This window comes from Orcinus orca, chromosome 5 (assembly GCF_937001465.1).
Source record: "Orcinus orca chromosome 5, mOrcOrc1.1, whole genome shotgun sequence".
Classification (NCBI taxonomy): domain Eukaryota; kingdom Metazoa; phylum Chordata; class Mammalia; order Artiodactyla; family Delphinidae; genus Orcinus; species Orcinus orca.
The window spans coordinates 143,093,214-143,108,528 of record NC_064563.1 but is presented as its reverse complement, the minus strand read 5'-3'; the positions used below and the strand labels follow the sequence as shown (position 1 = coordinate 143,108,528).

General features: G+C 36.7%; 1 protein-coding gene across 1 annotated transcript in view; it reads left to right on the top strand.

Moving 5' to 3' along the window:
* The window catches only part of BRWD1 (bromodomain and WD repeat domain containing 1), a 126,165-nt gene that overhangs the window by 75,572 nt on the left and 35,278 nt on the right, over positions 1–15,315 (top strand). The window contains exons 22-29 of the mRNA XM_004264567.4: positions 795–889; positions 3,094–3,283; positions 4,948–5,073; positions 5,168–5,275; positions 7,911–8,035; positions 8,700–8,782; positions 11,985–12,096; positions 13,125–13,186. Of these exons, the coding sequence (XP_004264615.1) occupies positions 795–889; positions 3,094–3,283; positions 4,948–5,073; positions 5,168–5,275; positions 7,911–8,035; positions 8,700–8,782; positions 11,985–12,096; positions 13,125–13,186 (901 nt within the window). The remainder of the gene's footprint in view (positions 1–794; positions 890–3,093; positions 3,284–4,947; positions 5,074–5,167; positions 5,276–7,910; positions 8,036–8,699; positions 8,783–11,984; positions 12,097–13,124; positions 13,187–15,315) is intronic.

The window sequence follows — 15,315 nt, the reverse complement described above, 5'->3', positions numbered from 1 at the left end:
TGCGGGCTTTCTCTAGTTGCGGTGAGCAGGGGCTACTCTTCGTTGCGGTGCGCGGGCTTCTCATTGTCGTGGCTTCTCTTATTGCGGAGCACGGGCTCTAGGCGTGCAGGCTTCAGTAGTTGTGGCAAATGGGCTCAGTAGTTGTGGCTTGCGGGCTCTAGAGCTCAGGCTCAGTAGTTGTGGCGCATGGGCTTAGTTGCTCTGCGGCATGTGGGATCTTCCTGGGCCAGGGCTCGAACCTGTGTCCGTTGCATTGGCAGGCAGATTCTTAACCACTGCGCCACCAGGGAAGCCCAGGACTTGTATTCTTAAAACTCAATAAGAACACAACCCAATTTAAAAATCGACAAAAGATCTAACGGGGACTTCATTAAAGAAGATATACAGATGGCAGATAAGCACATGAAAAGGTGCTCAACATCACATGTGATTAGAGAATTGAAAGTAAAATGAGATACCACTGCCCACCTATTACAGTGGCTTGAGTCCAAAACACTGAGAACATTTACATTGACTTATTAACTTTGCTCAGAGAATGGCCTCTTGTATCAGTTTCTTTTGTTAATAGTAGTAGTGTTAAGTCTCACAAATATTTTCTATTGTCTAATTTTTTGATAAGAAAAAGGATGTAGTAAAGACACTTGCTTTTTGTTTTAAGTTTACCTATTTTATTACCCGGTTACCATACTTACTCCTGAGATGATTAGAATGACTGTGTGGTTTCTCTTGCCTTGTGTTATTTAATCTCAGAGATCAAGATTTTTATTTTATTTTTCTCACCCTCACAAAATTAGGAGACTTCCTGTGATCAAAGTGAAGGTTCTTGTTCTTCTGAAGAAGAAGAATGGAAAAGTGATAGAAGAAGTGAAAGTGACAGTGAAAGTTCAAGGTACCTGTTTTTACTCGTTTTAATCTTCTAAGCATTTTAGTCATGACGTTGAATGGAATCATACTTGAATGGCATTCAAGGTGTAAGAGCTTCCAGCTGTGGAACAACTAACATTGAGTTTTTAATACATTTAAAAGGAGAAGAAAGCTGGATTAACTGCTATTTCTATAGAAAATATTTTGGGTATTTTTTTTTGGACTATAAAACATTTGAGCCAACAGTGTAAGTATGTGTGCTCAAAACATCAATTTAGTCTTGGGCTACATTTATAAAGAGGAGTATACAACGTCTGTTTGGTAAAATCACCGTTAAATTTATTACTAGTTACTGCATACGTTGATGTAAGTTCAATTAACTATCAAGAAGAAAAAAAAAAAGGGACTTTTATTCAAGCCAAACTGAGGATTATAACCGGGAAGCAGATTCTCAGGAAGCTCTGAGAACTGTTCCACCTGTTAGAAGCTGAAGGCACAGTCATGTACATTTTCAATGATGGTACATCAGGATGACATACTGCTATTTTATATAAAGTTCACGAAGGATACATAGTCCAGGTAAACTTTTGCAAAGTGAGCACCAAGCACTATGACCCCCTACAGAGCTGGGAAAGAATGTTATTCTTTTAAGAAGTTAAATTGCTAACATCAGAAGAAAGAAAAAATTTGATCTTTACTGTTGAGCAGGCACTCCCATCTTTGAGCAGCTCTGGTTAATGTGTAATGCCGATGCCCGCTGCACATTAGGGAGGGTGGAGGCCCAAATGGACACAGAGAGAGAATTTTATGTTTAATTTTTCTTGTCCTGCCTTAAAATATAAATTTTATTTTATCATACGTATTACCTTTTGTTTAGTTTTGGTATCCAAATTTCATGGGACTAAGATGTTAACATCTATCTGTTCCTTGTCTTGGTAAATGTCAACTTTGTCCTGGCAGATGCTTCAGCCAGAAACCTGGATATCATTCTCTTTTCATAACATTTCCATCACCAAGTCTAGAAAATTCTCCCTTCTAAATATGACTCAGATTATTTTAATTTCCATTGATACTGTGCTTTACAGAACACCATCCCATACTCCTGGCTTCCTTTCTTGTCTTCTTTTATTCCATTATGCTTAGGAGCTGGAGTGATTTCTAGAGCACTTGTCTACCCTTATTTTTGTTTGTTAACTTAATTTTAATTGTGGTGAAATATACAGAACATAAAATTCACCATCTTAATTGTTTTTAATTGTACAGTTCAATAGTGTTAAGTACATTCACAGTGTTGTGCACCCAATCTCCAGAACTTACTTCGTCTTGCAAAACCGAGACTGTGTACCTACTAAACAGCAGTTCGCCACTCCACCCCACCCACCCCTGGCAACCACCACTGTCCTTCCTGTCTCTATATTCACTATCTTTTAATTCAATTTTTCTTGAATTTTATTGTACAAAGCAGATGCTCTTAAGATTTTTAAAACAGCTCTTTTTATAACATAAAATATAATACAAAAATAATATTTGTAATAAATAGCTTTTGGAACTGTGTGTTATCAAGCCTGAGAGGTATGTGGTTGGACAATGATGGCCCCAGTAGAGGATTTTTATCCTTTTCTGTGTTTGCTAAAGCTGGGAGTGGGCCAGGGGCTAGTTTCCTAGTTTCCTGTTTGACTCTGCTTTTGCTCCAGGGTAGGTTAGGACTAGGCCCTCTCTGGGATCTTTTCTCATATCAGGGAGAGTCCCCCTGTTGGCAAGAAGCTTTGTCCACTTAGAGCTTTCTGTTCTGTGCTTTCCTTGTGGCTCTCAGTGTAGTCACTGACAGTTTGTCATTCTGCTTACAAATTCTAGTCCCATTTTGGAGCCTCCTGCGGTTTAGGGGTGTGCTGCCCTTCTGCACAGTCTCTCCTGCTTTCGTAGCTACACTTCACTTTTGGAAAGGGTATTATTAGTTGGCTCTAGATGTTGTCTTCTTTGAGGTCTCATCCAAATTATACTTCAAAAAATTTCTCAGGCTTATATCCTTAATTTCCAGTGTCAGTGAAGATTTTTCTCCTTCTCATGGTCTTTGGTCATTTCAGTATGCACTGATAGGGAGGGCAGTCGAATCTTCCCAGGATCTTTTCTTTCCTCCTTGTTATCTCTCCTCTCTTAAGGTTGTAGGATGAATTTACTCTTAGGGCTTAGATTCTGGTTCTGTATGACTGAAAATGTTTTCCTCCCTAGTGGCTCTTCATCTAGATATTCTGATTGGACGGCTGACGCAGGCATCAATCTGCAGCCTCCTTTACGAACGTCATCCCGTCGACGAATTACTCGGTTTCGTAGTAGTTCAGAGGACGAAATGTCTACTGAGAATTTATCTCCTCCAAAAAGGAGACGAAAGAGAAAGAAAGAAAATAAGCCTAAAAAAGAGGTAAGAAAAGTATATCTTTAAAAATACCATGTATCTACACTTTTATAGTTTCTGTCCATATTTAGAAATAGAAATCTTTGGGAATTTGGAGGCTTTATTATTTTTTTGATCGATATACATCATCAGGAGTCAAATGTACAATGCAAACAAACTTATTTTTGGAAAATTTCCTTTGTTATTAAAACTTCTCTAATCTGCTTTGAGTTGGACTTGGCACTTATACCTTTCTGAATCTGTAACTTAGAGGGAAAGCTCTATTTTGCTCAGATCCCCACCATAACTCTTATTTTGTCCTCCAGTTCCAACACCAAAAATATACTTCAAGGCATTTTAAGATCCTTTCTTCTTGTTTTGTCTGCTGTTGTCCTGTTTCCCATTTTCATTTGACATGTTTTGTCTTCATACTTTTCTCCTAATTGTAATATTGCTATACCTTGTTCCATGTACAGTGCTACATGTGCTCCTGTCATATAGGTAGCTGTTGTTATTTAAAGATGCTATGTCTTTGTATTAGGTATCTATTGCTGTGTAACAGATCATCTTGGAACTTAGCTTAAAAACAAGAAACATGTATTATTTCATGTTTTGATGAATCAGGAATTCGGGAACTGATTAGCTGATTTTTGGCTCATGAGGTTGCAGTCATCATGTTAGCTTGGGTCACAGTTGTCTAAAGGCTTGACTGGGGGTGGATCTTTGAAGTTTGTTAATGGGACAGTTGGCTGCTGGCCTCAGTTCCTCACCATATGGGCCTCTCCATAGGGCTGCTTGAGTGTCTTCTTGACATGGTAGCTGATTGTCCCCAGAGCAAGTGATCCAAAAATTAAGCAGGGGCTAAGCCTTTTATGACCTAGTCTTAGGAGTCGCACATCGTTACTTCTGCTTTTTTCTATTTGTTAGAAGTAGTTGGAGCCCACATTGAGTGGAGGGTACTTAGGCTCCACCTCTTAGAGAGGAAAGGAGGAGTATCAAATAATTTGTGGTTGTATTTTAAAATTACCTGTCTTTTCTTTTTAATGGTTTTTCCATTATGGTTTATCACAGAATATTAAATATAGTTCCCTGTGCTATACAGTAGGACCTTGTTGTTTATCCATCCTAAATATAATAGTTTGCATTTGCTAACCCCAAACTCCCATTCCATCCCTGTACCACCCCCCTCCCCCTTGGCAACCACTAGTTGTTCTCGATGTCTGTGAGTCTGTTTCTATTTCATAAAAGTTCATTTGTATCATATTTTAGATTCCACATGTGATATCATATGTAAGATTACCAGTCTTAAAACCTCAAATCAAGAGGAGACTCCCTGAGATGATTAGTCTGTGGTGAAATTCACTGTGGAGTCTTGGCAAAGCAGCCTTAGTGTGTTGAAGAGGATCTAGCTGGAAATTAGACCCACTTCATAGGATGTAAAGTGCTATGCAGAATCTGTTAGAAATTCAGGAGATGCTAGGAAAGTGCTAGGTAGATCTACAATGCTTGCACAGCTGATAATGTTCCTATGTATGTTAAAGAACCAAATATGTATGCTGTTTAAAAATTAATCATTAGGTGACATGCTAATAAAACAGCCATTCTGAATGGGGAAGTCTTTTGTTTTTCAATTAAACAGTGCATGCTGCCCCTTTCTATTCTACTAAACTTTGTTTTCTTCCCCTTGGCAGAATCTGCGGAGGATGACGCAGGCAGAGCTTGCAAACATGGAACGTTTATATGAATTTCATCCTCCGGTTTGGATAACTGACACCACACTTCGGAAGTCTCCTTTTGTTCCTCAAATGGGTGATGAGGTGAGAGTAATAAAGTTTAAAAATGTGAATATGGAACGTAAAATTAATACTACTCTTAGGTTTTTATTTTTAAACGTATACTTCCCTTTTGTAGGTAATATATTTTCGACAGGGTCATGAAGCTTATATTGAGGCTGTCAGAAGAAATAACATTTATGAACTGAACCCTAACAAGGAGCCATGGAGGAAAATGGATCTTAGGGTAAGATGATGGTATTATTAAATCATTAAACATTTAGCACATACATGTATAGTTAAATTATTTATAAATCCATTAAAAATAACCTACTGGAGGCATACTTCATTACTACCTTTCTGTTAATTTCCAACTTAAAAACATTTCTGCTGTTACCTGCTAAGCATTAAGGTCTAGTCAGAAGACATGCTTGTCACTGGGCACTCTGTACATTATTGGAAGGCAGCTTGGCTGTATATATCATTAATCTTAAAATGATTGTACCCAGGACAGATTTTCAAAAGAAGTGCAAGTTTTCAAAGAAACCAATACAAATTGGAGAAAAAGGTTCGACCTCACATGTAATAAAATACAGAAAAAACTTTAGCTTCTCTGTACTTAACCAATTTTATGTATGTACATATTTTTAACACTTAAAGAAAATACCATGTTTTAACAAGTAGCAAAGGTTTAGGTTTGTTAATAGTTGTTCAACTTGGTGATAAGGGTGCATGAAACAGGTGCAGGCTCCCTACAGGGTATCTTGGCAGTTGGAATTGAAACTGAAAATATTTAGACCTTTTAAATCAGCAGTTCTACTTTTGGTAATTTAGGAAACAACCAGAAGTGCATACAAATTTAAATTCTATATCACTGTTTATAAAAACAAAAAATTAGGAAAAAATCCAAATATCCCACAGTACTGAACGAACCAAACCATGATATATTCACACATTTGGCTACTATGTAGAGCCCACCACGTAACCGAGGCTTTTAAAATGTTTGTAGAATGAATGTTACGTATTCACAGTGTGTTACTAAGAGGAAAAACGGAATGTGAAATTCTGGTTTTGGTTATGATAAAAATTTAAAGACATATATGGTCAACCAAAATAAATACATTAAAATGTTAGTGGTGATTACATGTAGAGTAGTATTACAGGTGATTTTTAATCTTTATACTTCATATTTTTGATACTTTCATTAACTGTTAGAAGATGAAAAAACTCAATGGCTCTACTTCTTTGAATTTGGCTTTAGATACATTCAAATTTGTGTCTCTTTCACTTATTACTGTGTACCTGAGGATAGCTGATCCTCATATTTCTTGTTTTCTGTATTTACAAATTTGCCTTTCTCACTGTTTGCTATTTGTAACACCAAAATCACTACTCAAGGTGCTTTCTAGTCATTTGCAGACATGCAGTGTGGCAAAAGATTTGAGTTGTCTGCCCAGCATGTTCTCAGCTGAGGTTGAACAAGGTGATACTTCCTTCTTTTGAGCTCTCATATTGTACATAAATGTTCTTTTTGCAGTCTATTCAGTGCCACATTAAACATTTTTCAGATTTTTGTGCTTTTTTTTTCAGATTTTTGTGTTGGTGACTTGCTGTTTAAGATGGCCGCCTAGCGTAGTGCTAAAGTGCTGTCTTGTGTTACTATGTACAAGAAGGTGATGATGTATCTTATGGAGAAAATCTGTGTGTTAGATAAGCTTCTTTTAGGCATGAGTCATAGTGCTGTTGGTTGTGAGTTCAATGTTAATGACTCAACAACGTAGATTAAATGACGTGTCTCGGGCTTCCCTGGTGGCGCAGTGGTTGAGAGTCCGCCTGCCGATGCAGGGGACACGGGTTCGTGCCCCAGTCCGGGAGGATCCCATATGCCGCAGAGCGGCTGGGCCCGTGAGCCATGGCTGCTGAGCCTGCACGTCCGGAGCCTGTGCTCCGCAACGGGAGAGGCCACAACAGTGAGAGGCCCGCGTACCGCAAAAAAAGAAAAAAGACGTGTCTTTACATAGAAATTCACATTACACAAGATACTGTCTTAATTAGGTGACTGAAATATTACGACTGGGGGCCTGTAGCCACCTAGCCTTGTATTCCCTCCAGGAGCAGTGGTTAAGTGTTCACTGGGAACTCACTAATTCATCATTTTGGGTGGCACTATAGAATAGTAAGAATGCTGCAGATAATGAGAACCAACTGTATTTTTAGCACTTTGTTTGGCACATTATAACAATAATATTTTGTGCAGTGAATAAATGGGTGAATCATCTCATATTCTTAGTATTAAGGAAACAGGTATTGGGGGAAGGCTAATTACAGTATAATGAGTAGGAGGCTCTATCATGGTAGGAAGTTTCTCCCATTCCCTGTCTTACCCCTACTGCCTGGAATAGGTCACGGCACATAGATCTTCAACAAATATTTATTGAAATGTATTAGGTAGAAATTTATTGTCAAGTTTTTGAAGAATAATAAGCCAAACGCTTACATATTTTGATTTGCATAATACAAAGTTACATAAATGAAAATGTTTCTTTAGGAAGAGAAGAAAGCCAGAAGGAAATTCTGATTGTGCACAGTGGTTATGTTTAGATACTGAGCTGATGGGTGATTTGTGTGTTCCTTCTTATACATTTGTTGTGTTTTTTCCTAAAGTTGGTATATTCCTTACGTTAGAAACAGTGTTAAATACCGGTCTTCAAAAAGATGTGAAGATTTAGCAAAAACAATTGTAATTAATGGTAAATTAAACCCCTCTTCTGGTTTGGAATCCTAAATTGTGAGCTGACTTAATTTGGCAATATGTGGAGAATTATAATCTTGAGGAATTGCTTTATTTTAACCATTTATTCTTTTAAAAATATCTGTTAAAGGATCAAGAGTTGGTCAAAATAGTTGGAATACGATATGAGGTTGGGCCCCCTACACTTTGTTGCCTCAAACTAGCATTTATAGATCCTGCGACTGGAAAACTTATGGACAAATCTTTCTCTATTAGGTATGTGTTACTTTTTAAAAAATGGAATTATTTAAATTTAGATTTTCCCTCTCGCTGATCAGCATGTCCTTTGCATTCAGCTGCAGGGTAAATAGTAGAGCACTGTGGACAGCCCAAGATGTAAGTTGAAGTTCTGATAGATGGGACCCACTGGAAGTAAAAATACTGGTACTGCAGCAACAATTAGGCGGGAGCGTGTTTTATACATTTTTCATGCCACTTAAATGTGTAGAGAATTCTGGCCTGTAGTGGAAATTGCTTCCGCATTTGTTTTTGAGAAAATGTTAGAATAATTTGCTAAACCTGTGCTGTCCAATATGGTAGCCGTTAGCCACGTGTGGCTGCCAAGTACTTGAACTGTCGCTAATTTGAATTGAGTGTGATGTAAGTGTACACATTGGATTTGAAGGCTTGGTATGAAGGCAAAGAATGTAAAATATCTCATTGTTTTGTATTGATTATGTGGTGAAACAATATTTAGGATATATTGGGTTAAATAAAATTCACTATTAAGATTAATTTCACTGGTTTCTTTTTACTTTAATAAGGCTAGTCAAAAATTAAAAATTACATATGTGGCTCCCATTGTATTTCTTTTGGACATTGCTGCTCTAGACTATAACCTGCTGTGCAGGAAATTTAACAGTCTTTTATTTTTGTTTAGATATCATGATATGCCAGATGTTATTGACTTTCTTGTATTGCGTCAATTTTACGATGAAGCAAGACAGAGGAACTGGCAGTCTTGTAAGTCTGTCCTTACTGAATTTTATATACCCTGAGAAATGAATCTCTCATTTTATTGCTCTAAATATTTTGGTTGTGGTGCTGCTTATTATGGTGGATGCAAACATGTAAATTCTGGAAAGAAATATAAGACTGCTAAGTATATTTTGCTTAGGGCTTGGTATGGTATGTGACATTTTGGAAGCATGATTTCTTACTCCTGGAATATAGGCCAGAGTAGACCTTCTATTTCCTTTCAGACTTGTCCACACTGCATTACTTCCATCTTTAATGTGACACTGGTATAATTAACAAAATTACCTGTAATGTAAAACAATAAGAAATTTGAAAAATAACACAATAATGTTCTGGTATGCCAGAATATCTTACCTTTGATAATCATATCAACCCAGACTTAAATAGGTTGACTTGAGGTAACCATTCCTTTAAAACATAAAAAATTTGTGTAAAACTTACGCTTTATAACCATGCATTGTATGGGTCGACAGAAAAAATAAAATCACCTGAAGGTGGGCACTAACTTTTGAATGTGGCTTTTTGAATGTGGTTTCAATGTGGTTTTCATGGTGACTATTTAAGGCAGGCTGGTAGGCTCACTTGCTTAGACTTGTGTAGGTTATTAATCTCCTCAGGATATAATTGATGACTGTAATTAGGCCAGCAACTGTCATAGTTATTTCACAGGTGTATATGTATTACTTTCCAGTATGTAATGCTGTCCGGGGAGCTCATGTATTGAGTTTGACTTTAGTCACCTAGGAGAATGAAAAGTCATTCTCCTTTTATCAATTTTAGTGAAATACTGAGTTCTACCTAGGCTGTGTCAGCTGGTGTACACATTCATAAATGATGTTCAGACCTCATTAATTTTCGTAATTCCTGCAGCCTTTTTCTGCAGGCAGTAGAAACAGGTAAATAAATTCCCTGAGTTGTCCCTATTTGAAACGAAATCTTATCGGAGAGTGTGGCTGCTCTTAGTAGACTTTTTTTTTTAGTACACTATTTTTAATGGTAATGTCCACACAAGTAATCAGGGTTATTTTGGGGACTGGAGGTGTAAAGGAAAGTTTTCTTGAAGAGAAGCATTTAGCCACCAAAGACAAAACAGAACAAAATAAAAAACAAACCAGACAGCTGGAGTATGTAGAAGTTAATGTTGTACAGCCAAGTTCCAAAGAACTTTATAGTTTCCTAGCCAGTCTGGTTTTCAACCCCCATGACGTGTAAATTAGAAGCTCTCATTTTGTTCTACCAACATACCCATTCAAAAAGATTTCTTAACCTCGATTCTCTACAAGTAAATGCTAGAGATTGATTCCTGACTACCCCTTGTAATTTGGTGGGTTTTGTTTTATTTTTGAGGTTGTGAAATTATTGTATCATATCTTCTATGCTAATTAATTTGTTTTTGCTCCCCCATAAAAATCTTACCTCTTCTGCTGAAGTTTGAGCAGTTATTATAGGAAGTTGCTTGTGAGAACTTTTTACTGAGCAGATGTTTATCCTGCTTTTGACTAGCCAAAATAGGTTTATTTGAAAAATCTTAATGGAATAGAAATGCCCATTTTTACCATGAGAAAATGAATTTTTTAAGCCTCCTTTTAAGTTAAAGTTTTTAGTCTTATACCAAAGAACTTTTTTATCTCAACTGAAAGTATTCTAATGATAGATAAATAGGGAAGAAAAATATTACCTAACTAATTCTTGGTGTCAAAGACTGGCTCACTTAGTAACCATATATTTTTGTATTAGGTTTCTCAAAATGAAGCCCCTGGATTTGTTATTATTACAGTAATACTTATTGTAACAAATATTATAATTGATATTTGTTAAATTAGGTTATTTACATTATAGAATTGGACAGCAATCCTGGTGTTACATCAAAATTTTGGTATATTCCTTCTATTAAAAAGGTTTGTTGTTACAATTTATTAAGACTTCTTTTTAAAGTTAAAGTGTTTTGGAATATCTGTATTAATGAAATACTGTCAAAAGTTGAATTTTATTAATGGTAGAAGGGTGGTGGGATGAGGGGCTTATGGGTTTCTAATGATTTTGAAGTAAAATATACTTAAAGATCATGTTTATATAAATTTGAAAATATATTAACCTCAAAACATGTAGCTCCAATAGTTGTGATATTGCTATTTTTTTCAGTTTTACAGAATTTATTGAAAGCATACTTTCTTTAGTCAAGACCATTTGTGGGGAATATTCTCTTTCTTGGGAGTGATATGTAGCTTTAATTTTGATTGATACTATTTCTGTAAAACTTTTCTTGAAGAAGGAATTGTTAATCTACCAAAGAATTATTAATGAAGGATAAGTAACTTTTTTTCATATTGATTTTGTTTTGAAAATGATGGGATGGATGGGAAGGAGGAGATAGGGTTATTACAGCAGTCTGTGTTTCTTTTGTAATATATGTAAAACAAAGATCGAATACAGTTTCTTTCTCTAGAAGTTGTTAACAGTTATAGAATATATTTAGAAATGTATATGTATAATCTAAAATCACTGAAGTCAGTTGAAGTATTCTTTCCAGTTACTTTGGTTTGTATAGGGAGCTCTCCTAAGCTCTGCTTGTCTGCTTTTATATTATGCTGAGATAATGGGGTATGTGGATGTTTAAATCTTTTAAATAATAAATACGTATTTTTAAGGGTACATTTAGACCTGATTTTTATTATGAGATCTTAAGAATTAGAACACCGTTTTATGTGGAGATATTTATATAGCAGCAACTTTAGAAGAATCATGGATTAACTTCTGATCATACGTTTATAACTTGTTTTATTCAGGAAAAGTTACATATTTCATAAGTATATTTAATATGCTTATTAAATATTTATTGATTTGTATACATCGTTGTAAAAGATTTTTGAGTTTTGTTAAATTTTGTTCTTTGTAATAGAACTTATTTTGGAGTGGGCATTTGGATCCATTAAATAATGGAACCTAGTCATAAACCGTTTTCATCAATTATATTATATGGTTTTATACCTTTGGTAAATTGCCAAGTGTAGTATTATGTCTTTTTCACATATGTTTTATCACTAAAGATTGCAGGTAAGTGGTGAAGAATGGCTAAGTTTAAGATAAAAATATTATTTGATTTGTTTTATCTGTCATAGGTATTTTGTAAGTTAAAAATGTTAATGTTAGCAAATTGATGTCTCAGACTTGGTCGTCTCTCTTATAGGTGATAGATTTCGTTCTATCATTGACGATGCTTGGTGGTTTGGAACGGTGCTGAGTCAAGAGCCGTATCAGCCACAGTACCCTGATAGTCATTTCCAGTGTTACATTGTTAGGTATGTATGCAGATGAAAACTAGTCATCTACAAACATTTGCTCGCTGCGGCAGGTTGTGGTATGAATGATGTGTTTCAGGTTAAAAAAAACACCATTGAGTTCGTTGTTAAGTCACGTCAGTCTCACCTTTGCAGCATCTCTCTAGAATGCCTCTGTTACTAGTACCCGCCTTGGTACAGGTTCTGCTTGCTTCCCTGGGACCTTTTTTGTAGCCTCCTAATATTTCCTCAACCCAATATTGCAGGATCATTGTTCAGGAGCACATGTTACTTCATTTCCCTTGTTCAAAAGAAGTCTTTGCTGCTTTTCCATTGGCTGTGGAAACAAAGTCCACATTCTGAAGTGTGGCATTCAAGGCCTTCACACTATCTTTCTTCACTTACCCTGGGTACAGGCCACACAGGATTTCTGGTTTTGTCCTTGAATCCACCATACATTTTTATACTTGTTTGTTATAATCTATTCGAAAAAAAACATACTATTTAAACTTACTGCTACAGTGAGGTTAATTTTTGCATTTTCTATCTTTTTGTTTACTCTTCTAGTGGGTACCTAGTTACTAGCCACAGGTTTATTTTTTATTTATTTATTTTTTTTGTGATACGCGGGCCTCTCACTGCTGTGGCCTGTCCTGTTGCGGAGCACAGGCTCCGGACGCGCAGGCCCAGCGGCCATGGCTCACAGGCCCAGCCACTCCGCGGCACGTGGGATCCTCCCGGACCGGGGCACGAACCCGCGTCCCCTGCATCGGCAGGTGGTCTCTCAACCACTGCGCCACCAGGGAAGCCCCTATTTTTTATTGGAGTATAGTTGCTTTACAATGTTGTGTTAGTTTCTGCTGTACAGCAAAGTGAATCAACTATACATATATCTCCTCTTTTTTGGATTTCCTTCCCATGTAGGTCACCACAGAGCATTGAGTAGAGCTCCTTGTGCTGTACACAGTGTTCTCGTTAGTTATCTATTTTATATGTGCTATCAATTGTCTTTATGAAGGGCTAACCAGACTTTTTTTTGGTTTTAACAGGTGGGACAATACTGAAATTGAAAAACTTAGCCCATGGGACATGGAACCAATACCTGATAATGGTATGTAATTTTTAAACAATGAAAATACATTTTCAAGTTTTTATGTTACTAATGCACATAGAGCACATTTGTGGTCTTTGAGAAACATTTTTAAATTTATGGTAACTGAGCTTTACTAAAACAAGTGAACAGAATTATGTGTATCTGGCTCCTTAATTCTTATCCTGTTTCCAGCTTGTTGCTCGCTGTATCTTAGTCACCAACTGTCATTTCTCATGTAATTGTGCTTTAGTCTCTTCTTGATCTCCTTCACTTAGCCTCCATTTCTCTTTCCTCATCCTTATTCTTTTACCCTTGTTCTTTCTTCAGAGAAGAGCTCTAACCTGAGTTCTGTCTTTTGATTACCTCAACTTGTCTGAGAAGTAGAGTTCTTTGTTCCAAAGGCCGTATCTTCTCCAGTGCTTGCTGTCCCACTCCTTTGAACTTCTCTTGGACCTGGTATTTACACTTAGTTCATTCCCTCCAACAATTTTAGTTTCCTCCTTCCTATCTCCATTCAAGTTTGGATTTGTGTCTTATACCTTAAAACAGCTTTCATTTCATTTTCTTGAACATTTTGCTACTGAATTACTTCACTCTTGTTGAACTTTTTGAAGGGGTACCCTGTATATCTGTTGGCTCCCATCTCTCCACCATCAAGCTTTCTTTTATATTAGTGTTGATTCAGCATAAAAACATGCAAGAACTTGTGTCCTTCCACATCCACCATTTTTGACACATGAAATCTTTGCCCTGTGTTTTTTGCTTGTGTCTACCTTAAGGGTCAAGCCCTTTTTCCTTTGTGTTTTTTTTTTTTTTTGGTACGCAGGCCTCTCACTGTTGTGGCCTCTCCCATTGCGGAGCACAGTCTCCGGACGCGCAGGCTCAGCGGCCATGGCTCACGGGCCCAGCCGCTCCGCGGCACGTGGGATCCTCCCGGACCGGGGCACGAACCCGTGTCCCCTGCATCGGCAGGCGGACTCTCAACCACTGCGCCACCAGGGAAGCCCCCTTTGTGTTTTATTCTCTGACATATCTCCATCAACTGTTGCCTTGCTTTACTTTGGAAATAAGGAGTTTTTCCTTTTTTTTCCTCTTTTTGTTTTTTTTTTAACAGCTTTATTGGAGTATAATTGCTTTACAATGGTGTGTTAGTTTCTGCTGTATAACAAAGTGAATCAGCTATACAGATACATATATCCCCATATCTCCTCTCTCTTGCGTCTCCCTCCCACCCTCCCTTTGCCACCCCTCTAGGTGATCACAAAGCACTGAGCTGATCTCCCTGTGCTATGCGGCTGCTTCCCACTAAGGAGTGTTTTTCAAAAAAATGTTTTCTAAATAACTACACTTAGCAATATGAAATGACATTTTGCGTTGTATAAAACATATATAGATAAGTGAAAACCAACATTTTTTTGAGGTCTTACTCTGCTGCTAAGAACTTCATATGTATCGATTCATTTAATCTTACTCTGAGGTGATGCTCTATTATTAATTTTACAGATGCAGGAACTCAGGCTCAGAGCGTTTTCAGTAACTTAGCTAAGTCACACACCTCTAAAAAGGATAGGAGTTTGGATTCTAGCCTAAGCCATCTGGCACCAACCAGTGCTTTTAACTGCTAGTTATAGCTGCCGCTTTGTAAACGATACCAAATCAATAAAAGCACTTGCATAAAGAGATTTTACATGTTAATGAGGCCAATAAGTCTTTAGAAGAGTTGTCAAAAGACATGAACAGGCAGAAAAATAAATTTGGAGGCATATGAAGAAAAGCTCATTTGCATTATCAGTCTCGGAAAGGTATATTAAAATAATAACATTTTAAATAATTTAAAATATTAAAACATCGTTTTACCTATCAGATTGTTAGATTGATACGTTTGTCTTCTTTCTGTTGACATTTTTCTTTTTAAAAAAAATAGTTTTCAAGAAACTATTCTCTGAATATTTACATTGCCTCTTTTTCTTTTTAAAAATGTGCATACTCTTCCATTATCAATTTTTACTGCACTTTTTAAACATTTCATTTTGAAATAATTTCAAACTTAAGAATATTACAAAAAGAGTACGAAGAATTTCTGAACACCCAATTTTCTCAAATGTTAACATCTTAACACAAGTATAGTGCAAAAATCAGGAAATACC